Below are 17,631 nucleotides of genomic sequence, written 5' to 3'. Positions count from 1 at the left end.
CCCTATTAAACGATAACGTAGTCAGTATCCTCATCCCAATCCCCGACGCTACCAGCATCAAAGTCCTTGCTGGAGGAAGATTCGTCGGGAAAAAGACCAGATAGAACGATACGATGCAACGTTTCTCTTCGAAGTTTCCACGCAGCCATGCGGGGAAGAGTATGGTGCTCAGACTATGAGCCTTGGCCAACATTGTCCATACCGCCTCTGTTGGGCATGCCAAAGGGGTTCCTGTTATCGCTGACGGGTGTGCTGTCGTGCTTGTTGATCGCCGCGTTGATAGGACCGTTGATGCTCGCGTTGCGGACGGGACCACTCATGCTATTTCGGCCGTTCACGGGGTTGCCGTGGATGTTTTTGGGTACGCCGTTGTTGTTCATGCTAGGGCCTGGCATACTGTTGTTCCGATTGTGGTTGTGGACCACGTTTCCGTTGATTGCGACAGGAAGGCCGTTGGGCATGTTGTTATGCATGTTGTTCTCCAGGCCTGCGCTCATGGGGCCGCCCATCGGTGGACCCATTCTCACGCTCTCGTTGTTATCACCCATGTTGTCGACGTTGGGCCAGAAGCGCTCTTCTAGCCAACACATTTGTCGGAAGATCTCTTCGCAGCGCGACATTTCCTCTTTGCCATCGCGCGTAGTTGTGATGTTTGCTAGCTCATCGACGAGCGCGCGTGTCGCCTCGACGAATTTGCTGAAGGCCGGCGAGGTCCAGTTCGGTATTAGGGCTTGGTGGAGAGCGACGATGTGCGAGTCAGTGGAGGTGTTGGAGAGAGTATTGGAGAAGGAGGCGGCATATTGCCAGGCGGAGCGATAGCACTATCAGACATTAGCTTCGTGCGCCCATTACTGAGTTGGGTGGGACCTACATGTTCACTTGCCCACAGCACGACCATACCCTCTAAAAGTGATGCGCTCGCACTACTCGCGCTCACAAGAAGATCAAGCATGGCGCGCGTGATAGGCGTAGGCGGTTCCATGCCCAGCGCAAGCCCATACTTGGTCGCGGTGATCTCGAAGAATTGCATCTCTCTTCGCATGTTGTTCAGCGCGGAGATGAGTAGGTCCATGGTGCGATACATGGGATGGAACTGCGAGTTCTGCGTCTGCGGCAGTCTTATCTTGGCCAAAAGCTGTCCTATGAAGCGAATGTAGCCTCGCGCATAGTGTCCGTCTTGTACTAGCCATTGCGACAGTGGTCCTGCTCCTAGCGATCCACAGCCAGCATGCGATAAGAACGGTCGCTGTGTTGCTTGCGCAAATGGCCCCGAGCAGATGCTCAGGAGATGAGACGTCAGAGAAGGCGCTACATTGGGTGTCATGGCAATATTTGGCGCAATAGGCTGTCCATCGCGTGTGCGCTTACTGTTGGGACCGCGCCGATTTACTTGGAGGTTTGGATTTGGCTGCTGTCCACTCAGAATTTGACTGGGGCCCGGAGCCATGTTTGAATCCATAGGCAATCCATTCTGCTGAGGCGGCTGCTGTTGTTGCTGCTCCTGCGCGAGAAGATGGGCCTGCGCCTCGGGCGACGTCAGATATCGCTGGCAGTCTTGGAGATGCTCGATCTGTCGCGTTGTGTTCTTCGCGCGCACGAAGCCGCAATGCAAACAGCGTACTTTGTTACATTTCGAGGGCGTGTCTTGGTCCTGAAACTCTTCAAATGCTCGCCTTATGTCAGGGTTGGCATGTCTGCCCATGGCGGCCTGCTGCCATGATGGACGTTAGCCTCATGGCAGCACATGTCGTCGGAAAAGATACGGAACAAGTGGAGCTCACCTCGAATCGGGCTGTCTCGATGATGTGATGTGTATTGTGTATTGTAACAATCCGGGCGGGTAAGGTATCGCCCCTCACCGAGGCATGTTAGGCGGCTGCGGCGCCTTACCTCAGCCGACATTGCCCAGATGGACCTGCTCTCCTCCGAACATGTCTCCGGCTGCACCTGCCCTAGAGGCGTCTGTAATTTTCTAGTTGACACTGGCAGGGACCAAGTTGGATACAGTTTGGCTAGGCATTAGACGTTGATGTAGTTTCACGTGGTCGACATGTGCGTATCGTGGGCATCGTTAGTAACCCGGTTCTGTTCGTTAGGTTGCCGCCAGCGCCTGTGCACGCGAAATCTTTCCGTAATTTCAATCGGCGGCCATGCAGTGCATCGAGAACGCTTCCGCGTGACTTGCACTATGCCTCTGAAACTAAGCATGCGCAACATTGTGCGCCGAACCTCCAACTATGCGAGCAAGTACCATCGTCATCCAGTCGCCATACTGTGTCGACCGTCATGATGCCGTCTTGTCCCAAGTCACATGGCCTAAAAGCCCCCGAGGCCGTCACTACCCGCACGGCGACTCTGTCTACCTTCATCACGCGACATCTTGACCCAAACTTCACTCCCACGATGCTTCACACTACCCCACAAACCTATGCTGTCAGCTTAACTCGTTCCAGTAGTCCAACCCGCCCGCGCATCTCCGCACCCCATCGCACGATGTACTATGACTGACGACGCTGCGCAGCTAACTGCCACCTTGGTAGACTAGCAGGCCGGCAGACGAATCCTCGTCGGGTACATCAACCTCAGCGAGCTTTGGGCATCCACGATGGTCACTAGAAAACTTCTGGCAGTCACACGCCCTCCCATGGCTCCGGCGATCACGCTCGTAGATCTACTGCCGACTTCGCCAGCGCCGGGAAAGGCATCGTGCCACCTTCCCCGCATCAGCCAAGCTTTTCGCGATCGCGCGCCGTTGCACGTTTATACCCGACAATCGTGTCTTGTCAGTAACCTGGTAACGACATCACTTAGGCAAGCTGCATATGCGTCCGGTGTGTCGGCGGCGAATCTCGTGACGTGCAGAAGAGGAAGTTGGCAATGTACGGTGAAGAAGATGTTTGCGATTGATGACGTCGATGCTTCTGGGGGCGGCTCATCCTCCTGATGCCCTATTGGCAAGCCACACGGTTTGCCTCGCATGTTGGACACCACGGCACGAAACAACTTGCTTTTACAAATGAATGTCGCCTTTAGCCAGTTGGCAAGGCAGAGGTACCTGTCTCAGCTTCCAGGTACCACAGTCCTCTACATGGGGCAAAGATCACTGCCCACGAGAAGGCATGAGTCAGATAATGGCATCATACCTCCACCATGTTGGAAGAACTTCGGCCTCGTGGGCCTTTTGCCCGGGGACAGCGTGTTTTGCATGTGGACGTGTTGCCGATCACAGAACCACAACGAGGTCTGACTTTGACCTTCCCCGCAACGGTGCCGTTTGCAGCCCAGTCTGCATTCCTCAGCCGCCCTGTGTGGACGGACGTACGACATCAGATGCTCAGTACATACCAAGGGTGGTCCATGAAAATATCGGGGAACGCCCGAAGCAACGTTACACGAACTTGGCCGCAACCGGATTCCTATGTTGTCGACAATGCTCTTGACAAGTCGGTGCTGGCAAACGCCAACTCACTCCCAAGAACCCACCGTCCACGTTCCGGTGTATCACCACGCTCCTCGGACGCTGTTCCAAGCTTCTCGAAGATCGTCTCCAACGCGTGAGCACCGCCTCGGAAGCTAAGTGGCTGAGACACGCCGATCCCCACATCATAGCCATCAAACAGTCCTCCAATCACCACACTGTACCTGAATATCCCTTACAATTTCCGCCAAGCACCAACCCTGCATCTGACCTCTTTGATCCGCCTGACCCCAGATCTTTTGCTTTATGCTATGGCCTGCCGAGGCCGTCAGGGTCCATTTTACCGTAGCTTGCTGGCGGAACCGGTCTTTGTGGCGGTTGTCAAGCGGCTTGGGGTAGCTTCGACTTGCTTCCCCTATTGGAGCTGTTGCGTCACCGCGTCATTTGCCAGCGATGTCTCCGTGTCCGGAGTAAGTAACGATGTACACATCGTTCCGACACTGCTCGATCGCGACATGTCGGCGGTACTGCGGTTGGTTGCCTTGGTTGCCTTCCCCGACACCGCCCTAATGGTGGCCAGAATAGCTGTCGCGGCTAGCTGGGATAGAGCTCCGGGAAAGGAGATCATCCCTACGTCGTGAAGCAGCGAACACATGCTTGTATGGCGGGCATGACTGGGAAGAAAATTGGGGCGAATTTGTTGCTGTGTTGGCGGCTTGTGAGTCTTCGCTTTGTTCTGGTTAAAAGGAGATCCTTCCCCCGATGCCATGGGTCTGCACAAGTTCAAGTCTGGATCCATCAGCTACACAACCTTTCCTGTACTCCTTCCGAGTACAATTGCATGTTATACAGCATTCAGTTAGTTGAGTAACAACACTCCTCATCTCAATATGATCGGATCCTGGACATCAGCGGCGGCCATTGGCCTGCTTGCTCTGAGCACAAACGCATCTCCGCTCCTACCCATCAAGCGCGCACCCATGTTCGATTACAACAACCAGAAGGTCCGCGGTGTCAACACAGGCGGATGGTTCGTTCTCGAGCCCTGGATCACACCCAGCATGTTCGAGGGCAACAGCGCAAAAGACGAGTACACACTCGTTGCAGCTGTCGGCAAGGAAGAAGCACAGTCGAGGCTGCGTGATCACTGGAACTCTTGGATCACCAAAGCAGATTTCGAACAGATGGCCGGTGCTGGTTTGAACCACGTTCGAATTCCAATCGGCTATTGGAGCGTACTCCCACGTGACGGCGACCCATACCTACCAGGCGCGTACGACAAGCTCGGAGAAGCGCTCGACTGGGCGTCCGATGTTGGTCTCCATGTTATGATTGATCTTCATGGCGCACCCGAATCTCAGAACGGGTTCGACAACTCTGGCAAATACGGCAACGTTGGCTGGACTCAGGGCGATTCAGTGGCCTACACCATCAAAGTCCTCAACAAGATCCGCGATGATCACGCGTCGCATCCCGCCGTCTCAGCTATCGAGCTTCTCAACGAGCCTCTGGGCCCCAGTCTCGACATGAACACGGTCCGACAATTCTACATGGATGGTTGGGGCAACTTGAGGGACTCGAATGTTGCAGTCACCTTCCACGATGCATTCCAGGGTGTAACTTCGTGGGGTAACTGGGGTGCCGGAATGTGGAACCTTCTCCTCGACACTCACCACTACGAGATCTTCGACAACTCTGCTGTTGCTATGAGCATTGACGACCACGTCAAGACCGCTTGCGACTTCGGTAAACAGATGGCATCCACCGGCAAGTGGACTATCGCTGGTGAATGGACTGGTGGCATCACCGACTGCGCAAAGTGGCTCAACGGAAAGGACAAGGGTGCGCGTTACGATGGTACCTTTGGCGGCTCCAAGGTCGGTGACTGCACCGGCAAGTCGACTGGCACTGTTGCGGGCCTGTCAGAAGCCGACAGGTACAACGTCGGTCGCTTCATTGAGGCGCAGCTTGACGCCTACGAGATGGCCACCGGTTGGATTTTCTGGACCTGGAAGACCGAGGGCGCACCCGAATGGGACATGAAGGCCCTCTTGGAGGGCGGTATCTTCCCCCAGCCGCTAACGGCACGACAGTGTAAGTACTCCTTCTGGTGTCGCATGAGCATGAAACTGACAACCTCTAGACCCCGGCCAGTGTGGCTAAGTGCCTCGTTGTTTATGCAACGTCTACTTGGCGCGATCCTACTCTTTTTCCCGTCCTTCATGCACACACACTCGCTCCGCCGCAACACCTTCTACTCGACATACCGACCAGTAATGATGTAACGAATTTCATACCGCTTCGAAGATACCCCGACGACGCATTCACTCGCTAGATGGGACACCCACATACAGTAGGGCTGTCCATGCTTGTATCGGCTGACACAGCTGTCACCGTCGCACCGCCCATTGAGCTGTTGGCTGGGCAGGGGCGCACCTGGCGCAATGTAAATATGAGACGATAAACAAACAGTAGAGTCAACAATGCAATGGAGAAATTGAAACAAACGCAAACTATTGTGACACGTCTGAGCTGTGAGTTGGATTACTTTGTCCAGGTTGAATGGGGTGAAGCGGTGATTTTGCGGGCTGGCGGGCTTGTTCGCGGCTGCCGCGCCTGGCCCAAGCCATCTCGCTCGCACCTGCCTGCCCTACGGTGAGATGAATGTCTGTGATGTGCAGCCTCGCTTAGACGGCGATGCGTCGAGCCAGAGCGCACGAAGGTGCGACAAAGGACCAACCTAACTCTCCCTTTTCGGGGCCTGGTCGTGAACCAGTGGCGCCTCGACGGCCGCCAGTGCAACGGTACCTGAGCTAGAGCGCACGACTCGGGCACAAGCAAGCAGATCGCGTTCCACGGCTTGCGAGAATCTGGAGAACCCTCGCCCGCGCATCGTGACACCGCCTCACCGCAAACTCAAACACCGCGATGAAATGCGACTCTCATCTCTTCGGCGTTGAGCTGTCGGCCCTACAGCTGTTAGGGCTGTGTAAGCGCCGATATTGCTGACAGTCTGCCGGCTGACAGGAACAACGCTCCTAACCTTCAGGCACCCGCAGACAGTAGCGACAGAAGCAATCTCCAAGCAGCCAGGAATAGCCCGCACCAGCGTCCAACAAGCTGACCGGTAAAGCCACCAAGCACTCCTGAAGACGCCGCAATCCACTGCAATACGAGCTGCCTAAATCCCTCGTCGCGGTGTCATTCGTCACGCGTGCCCAAGCGCGGTGCAATGCGTCCTAGCGCTGGCTCCGAAGGATATTGCACGGGACTGGAGCACCAATCTTAAGTTGCGCCGGCAACAGGGGTACCTGCATTGACCGTTTGTGGATGGGAAAATCGATATAGTTCGACTGACTCCCTCTTGTCTTGTTTCTTCCTACTGCTCACCTTCGCCTAGATATCTTGCAGCCCTCAGAAGACTTTTGTTTTCAGCCCTTCTTTAAGAAACCAGTCACTCATTACCAACCATCTCCCACTACTTAATACTCGATCTACTCCGGTTAATCACCTAATACCACCACAACAACCATCAACATGTACTCCAAGGCTACCATCATCACCTTCTTGGCCGGCCTCGCCGCTGCCCAGATCCACGCTCCCGTTGGCGAGCCCAGTGGCAACCCCATCACCCGCCCTTTGAACGAGGTATGTTTGCACCCCTGAGCGTTGCGCGCGCATCGCGAAACCAAACAAGACCCTGGAAGCTAATGCGCCCCACTAGGTTGTCCCCACCTGCGAGCAGTTCACCATCACCTGGCAGCCAACTACCCCCAACACGGTCTCTGTCCTCCTCCTCAAGGGCCCCTCCACCAACGTCGTCAAGTTCGGTCCTTCCATCGCTGAGGGTATCTCCAACAGCGGTTCCCTCAGCTGGACCCCTGCCTCCACTCTTGAGGCTACCAACGGCCCCAACGGATACGGTATCCAGATCATCGACGATGTCACCGGCCAGTACCAGTACTCCACCCAGTTCGGTATCTCCGCTGGAAAGTGCGAGGAGGCCGTCTCTTCTTCCATGATCGAGCCCAGCAGCGTCGCCGCTGCCGCCAGCTCCACTCCCGCTGCCAGCTACGGAAACGGATACGGTGCTTCATCTGCCGCCGCCAGCCACACCCCCATCCCTCTGCCATCTTCCGTCCACTCCAGCGAGGCTCCTTACCCCACCACCGTCATGACCTCCGCCATGGTCCCCGCCTACAGCACTGGTGTCCACGCCAACGGCACCGTCCCCATGCCCACTGCTGGTGGCAACGCTACCACCTCCAGGCTCCCTGAGGCTACCACCAACGCTGCTTCCGGTGTTCAGGCTGCGCTCAGCTTCGCTGGTGCCGCTGCCGCTTTCGCTTTCATGCTATAAGCGCATTTCCGTACCCCGGATATGTTATTATGTTATGACTAGCATTGGTTTCCTTTCTCTTCGATGATACTCCTGGTGTTCACTCATAGGGTGTCGCCTTCTTGTTTGGTTCCGAATCTGTGCGTTGATTGTGTGCGTGTGTGTGGTGGGCGGTTGTAACTAGAGTGGAATGCGAGTGTTTTGCATAGTCGTCGGCGCGATTGCTTACCCAAAAGGACCTTTTGTGATGCGTAATGGAACCGATTATACCCTTTAGTCACTTTCCCCCTACGTGATGTTCAATGAATTGTGAATATGGACCTCTGCGACATTGCGCTCCAGCCAACAGTGCCCCGCACATCACACTCCAACTCATGACACATCAGACAGGAAAGGTTTACACATCTTCCTCTCATATAGTCTTACTAGGTAAATGATAAGCAGACGGGGCTGACATTGAATATGTAGTTCTTCAATCCATCATTCGTCACTGGCAGCCCTGTGTTGCCAAGATCACCAATTGAGCACATCAGGCCTATAGACATGATCGTTCAACACACGTTCGAGACCTAAAACCTCTGTCCAAACCATGCGATCACGCCACTGTGATCCATAAGCCGAAGCAATTCTTTCACTCGTTCCCGTCCGTACAGTAACGAGCAGATAATTCTCACTTGACCTGCTGCCTGATGCCCGGGCTCAGAGTCCAATCCGAATACACGCGCGAAGCACATGAACCCTATACACACTTACACTCGCGAACGACTCTTGGCAGTCAAAAACATATCCGCCCTGCCAAGTGATGCTTCGCGGGTATATCCAGTGAACGGACCGCACCCGTCGTATCAAAGCAGCAGAGCGATTGGCTTGATGTGTCAACGCAATGCCCTTTCCCTCCAAACGGATGTTGATGTGTCCGCAATGAGCAGATAGTGTATCATTTTTGGTATAGTGTTTAGCTAATCTAGTAAGCTTGTGTAGCCAGGCGTAGTGTGAACTGCATTATGTGTCTGTATGCGGGTTGGTGTGCGAAACTTGGCATGCTGACTCTGAACGTAGCTGGAGCTTGGCGGGATGGCTTATGGGGTGGTGATGGAGTTGAACCGGTGAGAGTAGTCGTTTGAAAGAATGGTTTACGTGGTAACGTCTGGAGTTCTTGCCTTGGGTTTGGTAGGCGAAGGTTTCTAAGTTACGGTTTGTTGGGTATTGGCAGACTGCCTTTGGCCACGCACACGAGAGTATTCTTTTCGGCGACGGTCAAGAGTCTGTACTCATATCAGAGCTGTCATACTTACCTCAGGTTGACACGTAATCTTCTGTAGCCAAGCTTCATGAGATTGTTCTCATACGATGGCAACTACTCACTCCATCTGGGCATGTCTCACGACTCCACTTCTTCAACAGTGTATTCAACCGAACCTTGCAGAAGCCAATGATCGCGAGAAAGATATCCAATTGTATGCTCAAGACGCCTGAGACAGTAGACATCATGATGACCAAGAGCAACACCGGTGTGGTCGACTATTCTCTTGCGGAGCGGACTTAAGAGTCTTCTGGTGGACATGCCAATATATAAAAGACGATGAACATCCGCGTCTACTGGAATAAATCACTCATTCCATCCACCTTCAGACCCTCATCTCTTCATTCAAATAACCCAATCCACAATGAAGTACCTCCTCACCACCCTCGCGGCAACAGCCTCTCTGCTAAGCGCCGTCACCGCCGACTTCGAAATCTACCGCGTAGGCATCGGCGGCAACGGCATCACCGAAAACGTCGAAGGCTGGCAAGTCTACCAGGACGAAGCCAACTGCGACACTGTGCTAGATTGGATTTGGCCCGACACCGACGACGCGAGTGGCCGTGGCGTCCGCTGCGAAGGCGACGGCTGCGGCCGCTCTGACGATGATGATCCTGCCAACATTGAGATTCTGGAGATGAATTTCGAGGGCTATCACTGGAGTAAGTGTCCTCCTATCCCTGATGTGCGATAGAAAGGGGAAGTGAGAGGCTAACATACGCTTGCGCAATCTAGCTTACTACCGCGACCGCAATGGTGGCGATTTGGTCGATACGAATGATGTGCCTGTTGGAAAGTGCTATCCGTTCCCCGCGGCATTCCTGACGTGTGGCCTGACCGTCGATCGGCTGGAAGGCTATCGCAAGTTGCGCTGTGACGGAATTGATGTCAACGCTGAGCAGATCAACTCCAACCGTTTCAGTCTCAGGGGCCGCAGCTTGCCTGGGCGCAACTAAGTGCGCTTCGTACCTATTGAGAACGTGGTTCAACACCTTGGATTCTCACTTGGCCGGTCGTCCTCTGTAGTTGACAGGGTGGGATATTTGTGGGAGTATTATACATTCGTTTTTCTCATATAGCTCGTACACTCGCTTGGAATAAACAAACAGACGTCTGCTATCTTTCCCTCATGTGATCAATGCTCTCCTCATCAACGACTTAAGTGCCTGCTTGCCATGCCCAAGTCAAATTCCAACGGTTCACCCTTCCAAGGCGCATCCGCGCCTTCATGAACTTGATCAAGCGACGGCCTTCCGCTAAGAGAGGTTCGCTGAACCACGACCTCATGCGTGCACCATATCTCGCCATTGCCTGTATTCCTCTCATTCGCGCGCCAATGCATCTCGTCCGACGATCTCTTCGACTCCTCCGTGTGCAGCTCCTTCAATTTGAAGCCGGACTCTTCGTCTCCTTCGACAGTAGCAAGACGACTCTGGCTGTGATTTCGGAAGTTGTCCCTGTTGACCTCCGACTCTTGTGTACGCCCGTAGCCGCGGGAGAACGCGTTGTTTTTGATACGAACACTGGCGACGCCGAGGTAACGCAGTACATGTTGGAACGGCGAGCGTAGAGTCGGTACGCATATAACGATGAAACCCACGAGCTCCTCGATAGCGGACCACATGCCGACAATGATGCTTTCGTTCATCGGGTCGCCCGTCTTGCCAAAGTTCATAGCAGCGATAATCTTCAAGATCGATGCCACGCCCGTGAAGAAGCCGAGTCCCATGAGTGCGCCGACGATAACGCGTTCGCGAACAGGACGCTGGATCCCACGAAGAAAAGATACGGGAAGAAGGGCGAGTATGAAGTCGGTGAGAATATGGACGACGGAAACGGTTATCGAGCTTATCCTGACTCCCGTCCTGCTCCAGCAATGGCCTTCTACTGTACCGAGTAGATCCCAGGCTTTCTCGACCGGTATGCATTGCAGTAGTGTTGCTAGTGTGTTGTAGACTGCAAGTACGATCTGCAGACCGATCATGGACCAGAGGAAGCGCTTCATGAATCTCGAGGGAGAGATCCGAAGAAGCATCAGGGAGAAGGATATCTTGACCAAGGCCATAGACCACCCCCAGATTGGTTGAGAGATAGACGCTAGCCTGGTTGCAGCTTGCGCATCTGACAGGAAGAACTCGTCTGGTGGGAGTCCGAAAGCATACGGCGTAGCGGCAAGGAGAAGACATGTGTTAACCACTATCAAGACCTGATTCTGTCAGTCGACCCGATATCGTGAGTGTATTAGAGAACATGAGCTGCTACTTACCCATGCTAAAGCGCATGTGTAATCGTCCCACTGCATTCTGTATACAGGCATCCATCGTGACCACATGCGCGCTCCAAAGACAATCAGAGCGATGCTTTGAAGGGCCAGCGTCGCACCGGCAATAGACTTCCCGCTCCTCAGCGCTGCCGCTGAAGGAGGCGCGGGAATCAAGTGAGGATCTGGTGGTGGTGGTGTTGCCATGACTCTCCTGTCAACATGTCGTTTGCGAGTGACGGGGCATTGATACTCATTTCAGGCAGGCAGTGGATCGAGCGGAACCGCGGAGTATATTAGGAGTATGTCAAGCTTCAACAAGCATGGCCCATGGTGGCGTGGGGCACACTCTGGTAATAAACTTCGAGCGCAGACCCAAATGACACCGATCATAGCTTGCGATATACTTTAGGGCCATGTCGTGGCAGGTTGGGTTCAAAGCCAATTGTCGGAAATGCGCGTTCGTACCAATGAGCACGCGGTGTTCATGTCGTTGTAAAGTTTTCAGGCATGTTAGGTCGTGTGCCTGACGATGTAGGCTGAAGGTGATCGTTCTTCCGCTGCAGGGGCTCGCAGTTGGGTATGTCGATCACACCAAGATGTTGGTCGACATAGTGGTGCTAGCTGTGGTAGTGAAACTTAGCAACTTTTTCCACGTCTCGATTGGCCGAGTTTCTCATGAAGGTGTGCGAAAGAACATTCGATCCAACTTCTGAAAATGTAGCCTTTGAGGATCATTTTGTCAGAGTTTGAATATTCAGACGCAACGTCGCATTGCCCCGACCGTTAGTCACTCTTCGGGTCGACCATCTGTACTGAATCAGGCTAAAGACTTGACGTCGAGCGCCGAATATAAGTCCGGAGGGGCTGCATGTGTGCAGGCTAATTCCATTTCAAGTTTCTCCGCGCAGGTATTTGACGAGAATTTGGCGAAAGCGAGATTGGAAAGATGGTAAAGACGATGTAGTTAGCGACGGGCGCGATTCCGAGCGCGATCGCGGGTGGCGGCGCAATCGTGGTAGCCTTGGACCCTAATCACCAATGACTAATTTGACAATTGCATATGGCACCGAGGCGCTTTCCGGCGATGCCGCCAACCAGCTTCTGGAATTCGCACCTTGTGAAGTTTCACGCAGCGCCGAATCGGCTTCTTTCCATGACACTACGCTCTCGAACTGGTGTGAGGGCGCCATTGCGCTCATCTTGGCTCCCAAACCTCCGTAGTCATGCCGGAGGTTGTCCTACGCACTCAAACTCTACTCCAGCCACCGAGCTACAAAAGCTATGCTAATTACGATACTTCCATCCTTCATGGGCCTTCTAAGCGGATGTAAGACGTCGCTAAACCAAGTTACAGAAAATTGTTAGTCACGCTCGCCTGCCATTGCTGCATCGAGGAGCTGCATGCGCTCTCTTGACCAACACTCAGACGCCGAATTGATCGATCTTCATATCACGAACATCGCACAAGCATTGGCACGCGCAACGTCCCCTCACGGCGAACGAGGCCTCCAGCACATGCAACATGAGGAGTTCTTCGGTGGTAGACAGCTGTGGAAGCTCATACTACCTCGGCTGGCTAATGCTCTAATAACAGACATCCAATCCCGTACGAAGATGGACGCTCGCGTTATGATACACTTGCGACCGTTTGCGCAAACGAGTGGAAGGGACTGGTAAACCCTGCGGATATTATATCTTATCTCACGATAGGTGCATGCTTCATATACAGAGGAAGAGTTGGAAAAAATAGGATCCAGAATTTCCGCCATGCACGTTCGGCACCAGTAGGACGAGATAGGATATCACACAGCAGCATCATTATATATCCCTCACGTCCACACAGAAACAAACACCCAGCTAGGGAGAACATCGGGTATGCGCCATGTCTTGCCAAGTGGAAAGCCTTTATGGTGTGAAGAACCTAGACAGGCAATGATTCCACGATCATCAGGGCGTTGCTTCACAGTAAAATGTTTGTATACTCGATCGCGGTTATCTTATCATGCGCATGTATTCAGTTGTACTCCAGACGTCGTTCGCCCGGCGTAACTAGAGCTGAGGATGCGCGATCTGCTATTCCAGTCGTAGTGGCGTCCGGCAACGATGATGTGCCGCTGACGGTAAGGAGGTCACGAGCGAGATCTACTACCTAGTAAGCAATTTACACGGCGTACACGGCGTACATGAGATGTAATCTTATATCATCATCAGCTTCTACTTGCAGTATCGCATACGACAATCTCACAGCCAGTGGAAGAAAGTATACCCCCCAAGACTGTTCTCCGCTTTCGGAGTGCGCAAGTAGCGGAAATTGGAGGACCCAACTCGACGTCGGTGATTGTAACCTTGAAAGGCACACTGCTGCAGGCAGAAGACGCTGTACTACTACCACACCCAAACGGCGACATACTGCCCTATAGCGAGAGGTGAAGGATGTCCTTGCAGGGGGTGTAGCGACAGTTGTCTGCCCCACCAGCCCTCTCGCGTTTCGTTGCTGCAAGCGTCAGGGCGCGACTAGGGCAACCAGCTCTCCACGATTCGCCAGCGTGTTAGCCTCAGTTAGCCAGGCCCCAAAGGCGGTCCGCCAAAACAGCTCAGCCTCCACAATGTCGCATGGCGCTATCCAGGGTGGACAGATGTGACAGCGTGTCGCGAAACAAGTCAAGGTCGCACCGGAGACCACGGCGTGTTGCATCTTGCATGGGCGACATGGCGGTCAGTAGGGAGTAGATAGAGATTTTGCAGGATTATCGGATACGAAAGGGCGAGGCGACTGTGTGCGCCGTGTGTTGCTGTTAATAGCATCGGAGCATGGGAGCGGACTAGGAGTTAGCGGCAGATCGGGTATAGGCCAGGCTTGAACGAGGAACGTGACCCTGGCCGAGCGTGTCTGGCTGCAGCAATAGCGCCTGCTAGACACCTCTACATTCCAAGCTGCCTTACTAGTAATCGCAATGCTCCCATGTTGCTAAGGTCCCAGCTGAAGACGACCCAAGCGACCACAGGCACCCTCATGGAGCCGCATCCGACGCCCACTTGACGCTCTTCGCACCCGCTATTACCACATTTGCCCACGCAAGGAAGGCGCGATCAGGCTTACCATGGTGGGGAGGCCTTCACACCATCACAACCCGGGAGCGCAACTCGACAGCACGGCGCCCTCAACGGAAGGAAGAGGGAAGGGCGTCGCTTTCGCCAGCGATGAGGGCAGCGCTCACAGAAAACGGGCGGCCTACGACGAGCGCGCGCGCACCACATCCGTCAGCTCTGAAGACTCGGAGGGCTACGAGCACGTGAACACGCTGCTCTCTGCGTCGTCGATTGCTAACACCGACACTATCTCCTCGTCAGGCCACTCGACGGCTATGACATCCGCCACTACCTATGACGATCGGCCGAATGACGATACGCCCATTGCCACTCCGTCGTATGCGGCCCCCAGCCTTACCCTCCTCGAACTCGTCTCCAACACTGCGTCCTCGTCCGCGCTCCCTGATAGCTTCGATGTGAATGTGTCCCGGAAAGGTGGATATGTTGCGGTATACTCGGCGTCGAATCTGTTCTTGGTCAAGACCGTGCAGCTGCCGCGACTATGGGCAAGGACACTGCAGGTCAAGCGCAAGCCGGTCGCAATCGACATTACTGAAGATGGCTTTCTATTGGCCGTGCTATCGAGACCTTCACAGGTCGATCTATACGAAATCCACGGCGAGGGCGATAACCAGATCAAGAAGAGGCGGACCATCATGCTGGTGCACGAGGCTAGCTCTATCGTCATATCGCCGGACGCGCGCATCTTAATTACGGGCAACAAATTCGGCATCGAAGTCATTGCCATTGGGCCAGAAGTACCTGAGACGACACGGCGTACGCTTTCGGGACCCGCCGGTGATGCATTGGAGTTCTCGGACGACGGTCGCACACTGCTCATAACGGGGTATGCGAGGAAGTCGGATGGCTCGGCCTTGTTCGTCCTACCGGGTCTCTACGATGGTCCGCTTACAGAAGAGGGCGAGCCGATTCCACAACCCCCGGAAGCTGCATGGACCGGCTCGGTGCTGTTTCCTGAGACAGCAAGAATAGCACGCCAAGCTACCCTGCTTCCAGATGCCGACACCGGGACGTTCAACGAACTCTTCGCGTTCAACGCCGAGGAGGACTCATGGGGCATCTACGATATTGCATGCCAACGCTTCACACAGCGGAAGATGTTTCTGCCGGATCACGCGAGGTGGACGCGCTCAGAATTCGTAGATGATGCTATGCCTGCTGTCTCTCCAAATGCTGACCTTGCCGCTGTTGCCCTGCGGATGCGAGGTACCACCAATATCTGGATTTACGAAGTACCAGGTTGGGAGTACAAGCCGAGCGAAAAGGCCAAGGTGGATGCCCCGATTCAGCCTTGCTTTTGCATTCCCATACCAAACGACAACGCAGGTACTTTGCAAGAAATTTGCGTGCTCAGATGGGTTAGGCTGAACGCCAACGTTCAGCGACTTGTAGCGGTTGGCAACTCGAGCATACTACCCGATGAGAACGATGTGCCTGGGGCGCCACTGGGGTCCAAGGGCGTCCTGATAGTCCTGGATTTCGACAAGACAAAGCCCCTGGGAAGCGCTCCACCGACGCCGCTCAAGACAGAATACGACTTAGACCCCCTTTGTCCAGGCGAGATGCTACCGGAAGGCTCGATTGACTTTGATCGCGAGGTGGAACTGGTACGAACCAGGACCATGGCACAGCGCAGAGCCCAGGATCGAAACGACATTGTTGCACGAAGACCATCGAGAATTGGAACCACGCCTGTTCAGCGGGCACATACTTCTGCGAACCGGAATGCGCCAAGACCACCACTGCCTTCCGATGAGTCGGAGGAGTTGACACCGGAAGAGGCACAGGCAATGTTTGAAGCTCCGTATGATAATCAACAACCTCGATCTCAGATGTCTCTAGCTAGGGCTGCCACCGTCGCGGCGGTATCACCTGCGAACCGTCGGCATCTGCGTGCTCTGCCTTTCAGACCCCTGGAGTACCGTCGTGCAGACGGTCATCGAGAGCTGCCACACGAAAGTGACGCCGACAACTGGGTGCCACCTCCGCCAGCATATACGACCACCGCAGCAGCAGCAGAGAGTGTGAGCCTGAGCCATCCGGATGCGCCCCCTGTACCTCGATTACCTCATACTCATTCATCATCTTCCATACCGCCCGTTCCTCCACTACCAAACATGTCCGCAACCATTAACCCCTCCCAAATGTCTCCGTCGCACCCTTACCATCAGCGCCAACAATCGATATCTTCCGTCGACGTATCATCACCTCCAGCTGCCGACCCAGGGCGTCGCCCATCTCTGCTGCATCCATCCACATACCCCAGCCCCCAATCTTCTGGCTCGATACGACGGAGGCGATCAAGGACCCGATCACCATCGGAACAAATGTCGTATGTACCCTTGCCGCAACCCCAATCCGCATACCCGAACACCGCATCCCACATGCCCACCCGCCGTCCCACAAATGGGCGCACTCAACGAGTTCCTCACGATAATCTCGACCTCTACGCTCCACCCGTCCCCAGTATTCCAGCCTCCCGCCGCGGCTCGGCTCCAAACATAGCAGTTCAGCGCCGTCCTCTACCCATGAGCAGCCCACGCATGAGCATGCCCTATCCTGCACCGCCAGTCAACAATTCAAGTCAGCCAAGGAACACTCTGCCACCTCTGGCTGCTCCAGACCAACAGTACTCAGCCGGTCAAAGATTCCCCATCAGTGCGCCGCCGAGGACAGATCAAAGTGCGCAGTACAACCATCCTTATGGGAGTTACTACGGGCCACCGCAAGGTGGCGTGCATAGGGCGTCGCAGAGTGTGGGCGATCTCCTCGGTGGGAGTGGAGGTACTGGGCGCAGTTCCAGGATGGATGGCGTCCTTGTTGGAGAGAAGAAGGCCAAGGGGAAGAAGAAGATGGGATGCACTGTTATGTGATGAGCGGTAAAACAACGACGGACGACCGATTTATGTTTCTCATGATTATATTATACCCATGGCCTTGTTTCTTTGGTGTCAGCGTTTTGGTCTTTGAAGAGGGAGTGGATATGCGAGCGCTCCTGCAATTGGTTGAGCGGTTGAGCGAGGTCATTTTCTGAGAATTTGACGAGACTGCACATGGTGGCTACCTATACACGAGGCACTTAGATTGACGCAAGGAGCAATCCAGGGATTATCGGAACATCATCTCTTTCTACATCTTTACTTGTTGACTTCGCATCTTGATTAGAAACAAGGTGATTACAAATCTGACGTGGCTTT

At 54.3% G+C, this 17,631-nt stretch overlaps 6 protein-coding genes across 6 annotated transcripts; 4 read left to right on the top strand and 2 right to left on the bottom strand.

Moving 5' to 3' along the window:
• Positions 1 to 173: 173 nt before the first annotated feature.
• On the bottom strand, positions 174 to 1,702 carry J4E87_005885 (uncharacterized protein; the record flags this gene model as incomplete). Its single annotated transcript, XM_049377490.1, has 2 exons — positions 174 to 821; positions 872 to 1,702. 2 exons carry the CDS (start codon positions 1,700 to 1,702, stop codon positions 174 to 176), a joined length of 1,479 nt encoding a protein of 492 aa, XP_049232531.1.
• Positions 1,703 to 4,308: 2,606 nt separating this feature from the next.
• Positions 4,309 to 5,581, top strand: J4E87_005884 (uncharacterized protein; the record flags this gene model as incomplete). The annotated part of the gene is made up of 2 exons (XM_049377489.1): positions 4,309 to 5,512; positions 5,562 to 5,581. 2 exons carry the CDS (start codon positions 4,309 to 4,311, stop codon positions 5,579 to 5,581), a joined length of 1,224 nt encoding a protein of 407 aa, XP_049232530.1.
• Positions 5,582 to 6,955: 1,374 nt separating this feature from the next.
• Positions 6,956 to 7,778, top strand: J4E87_005883 (uncharacterized protein; the record flags this gene model as incomplete). Its single annotated transcript, XM_049377488.1, has 2 exons — positions 6,956 to 7,066; positions 7,143 to 7,778. The coding sequence occupies 2 exons, from the start codon at positions 6,956 to 6,958 to the stop codon at positions 7,776 to 7,778; spliced, it is 747 nt and encodes a 248-aa protein (XP_049232529.1).
• A 1,646-nt stretch (positions 7,779 to 9,424) lies between these two features.
• J4E87_005882 (uncharacterized protein) lies at positions 9,425 to 10,016 on the top strand (the record flags this gene model as incomplete). Its single annotated transcript, XM_049377487.1, has 2 exons — positions 9,425 to 9,722; positions 9,796 to 10,016. The coding sequence occupies 2 exons, from the start codon at positions 9,425 to 9,427 to the stop codon at positions 10,014 to 10,016; spliced, it is 519 nt and encodes a 172-aa protein (XP_049232528.1).
• A 194-nt stretch (positions 10,017 to 10,210) lies between these two features.
• Positions 10,211 to 11,330, bottom strand: J4E87_005881 (uncharacterized protein; the record flags this gene model as incomplete). Its single annotated transcript, XM_049377486.1, has 2 exons — positions 10,211 to 11,256; positions 11,327 to 11,330. 2 exons carry the CDS (start codon positions 11,328 to 11,330, stop codon positions 10,211 to 10,213), a joined length of 1,050 nt encoding a protein of 349 aa, XP_049232527.1.
• Positions 11,331 to 14,424: 3,094 nt separating this feature from the next.
• J4E87_005880 (uncharacterized protein) lies at positions 14,425 to 16,190 on the top strand (the record flags this gene model as incomplete). The annotated part of the gene is made up of 2 exons (XM_049377485.1): positions 14,425 to 16,041; positions 16,071 to 16,190. The coding sequence occupies 2 exons, from the start codon at positions 14,425 to 14,427 to the stop codon at positions 16,188 to 16,190; spliced, it is 1,737 nt and encodes a 578-aa protein (XP_049232526.1).
• Positions 16,191 to 17,631: the final 1,441 nt, after the last annotated feature.

Source organism: Alternaria ethzedia (genome assembly GCF_023757985.1).
Source record: "Alternaria ethzedia strain BMP 0044 chromosome Unknown scaffold_13, whole genome shotgun sequence".
Taxonomy (NCBI): domain Eukaryota; kingdom Fungi; phylum Ascomycota; class Dothideomycetes; order Pleosporales; family Pleosporaceae; genus Alternaria; species Alternaria ethzedia.
The sequence above is the reverse complement of the archived record's forward strand: the minus strand, read 5'-3'. Positions and strand labels throughout refer to the sequence as shown.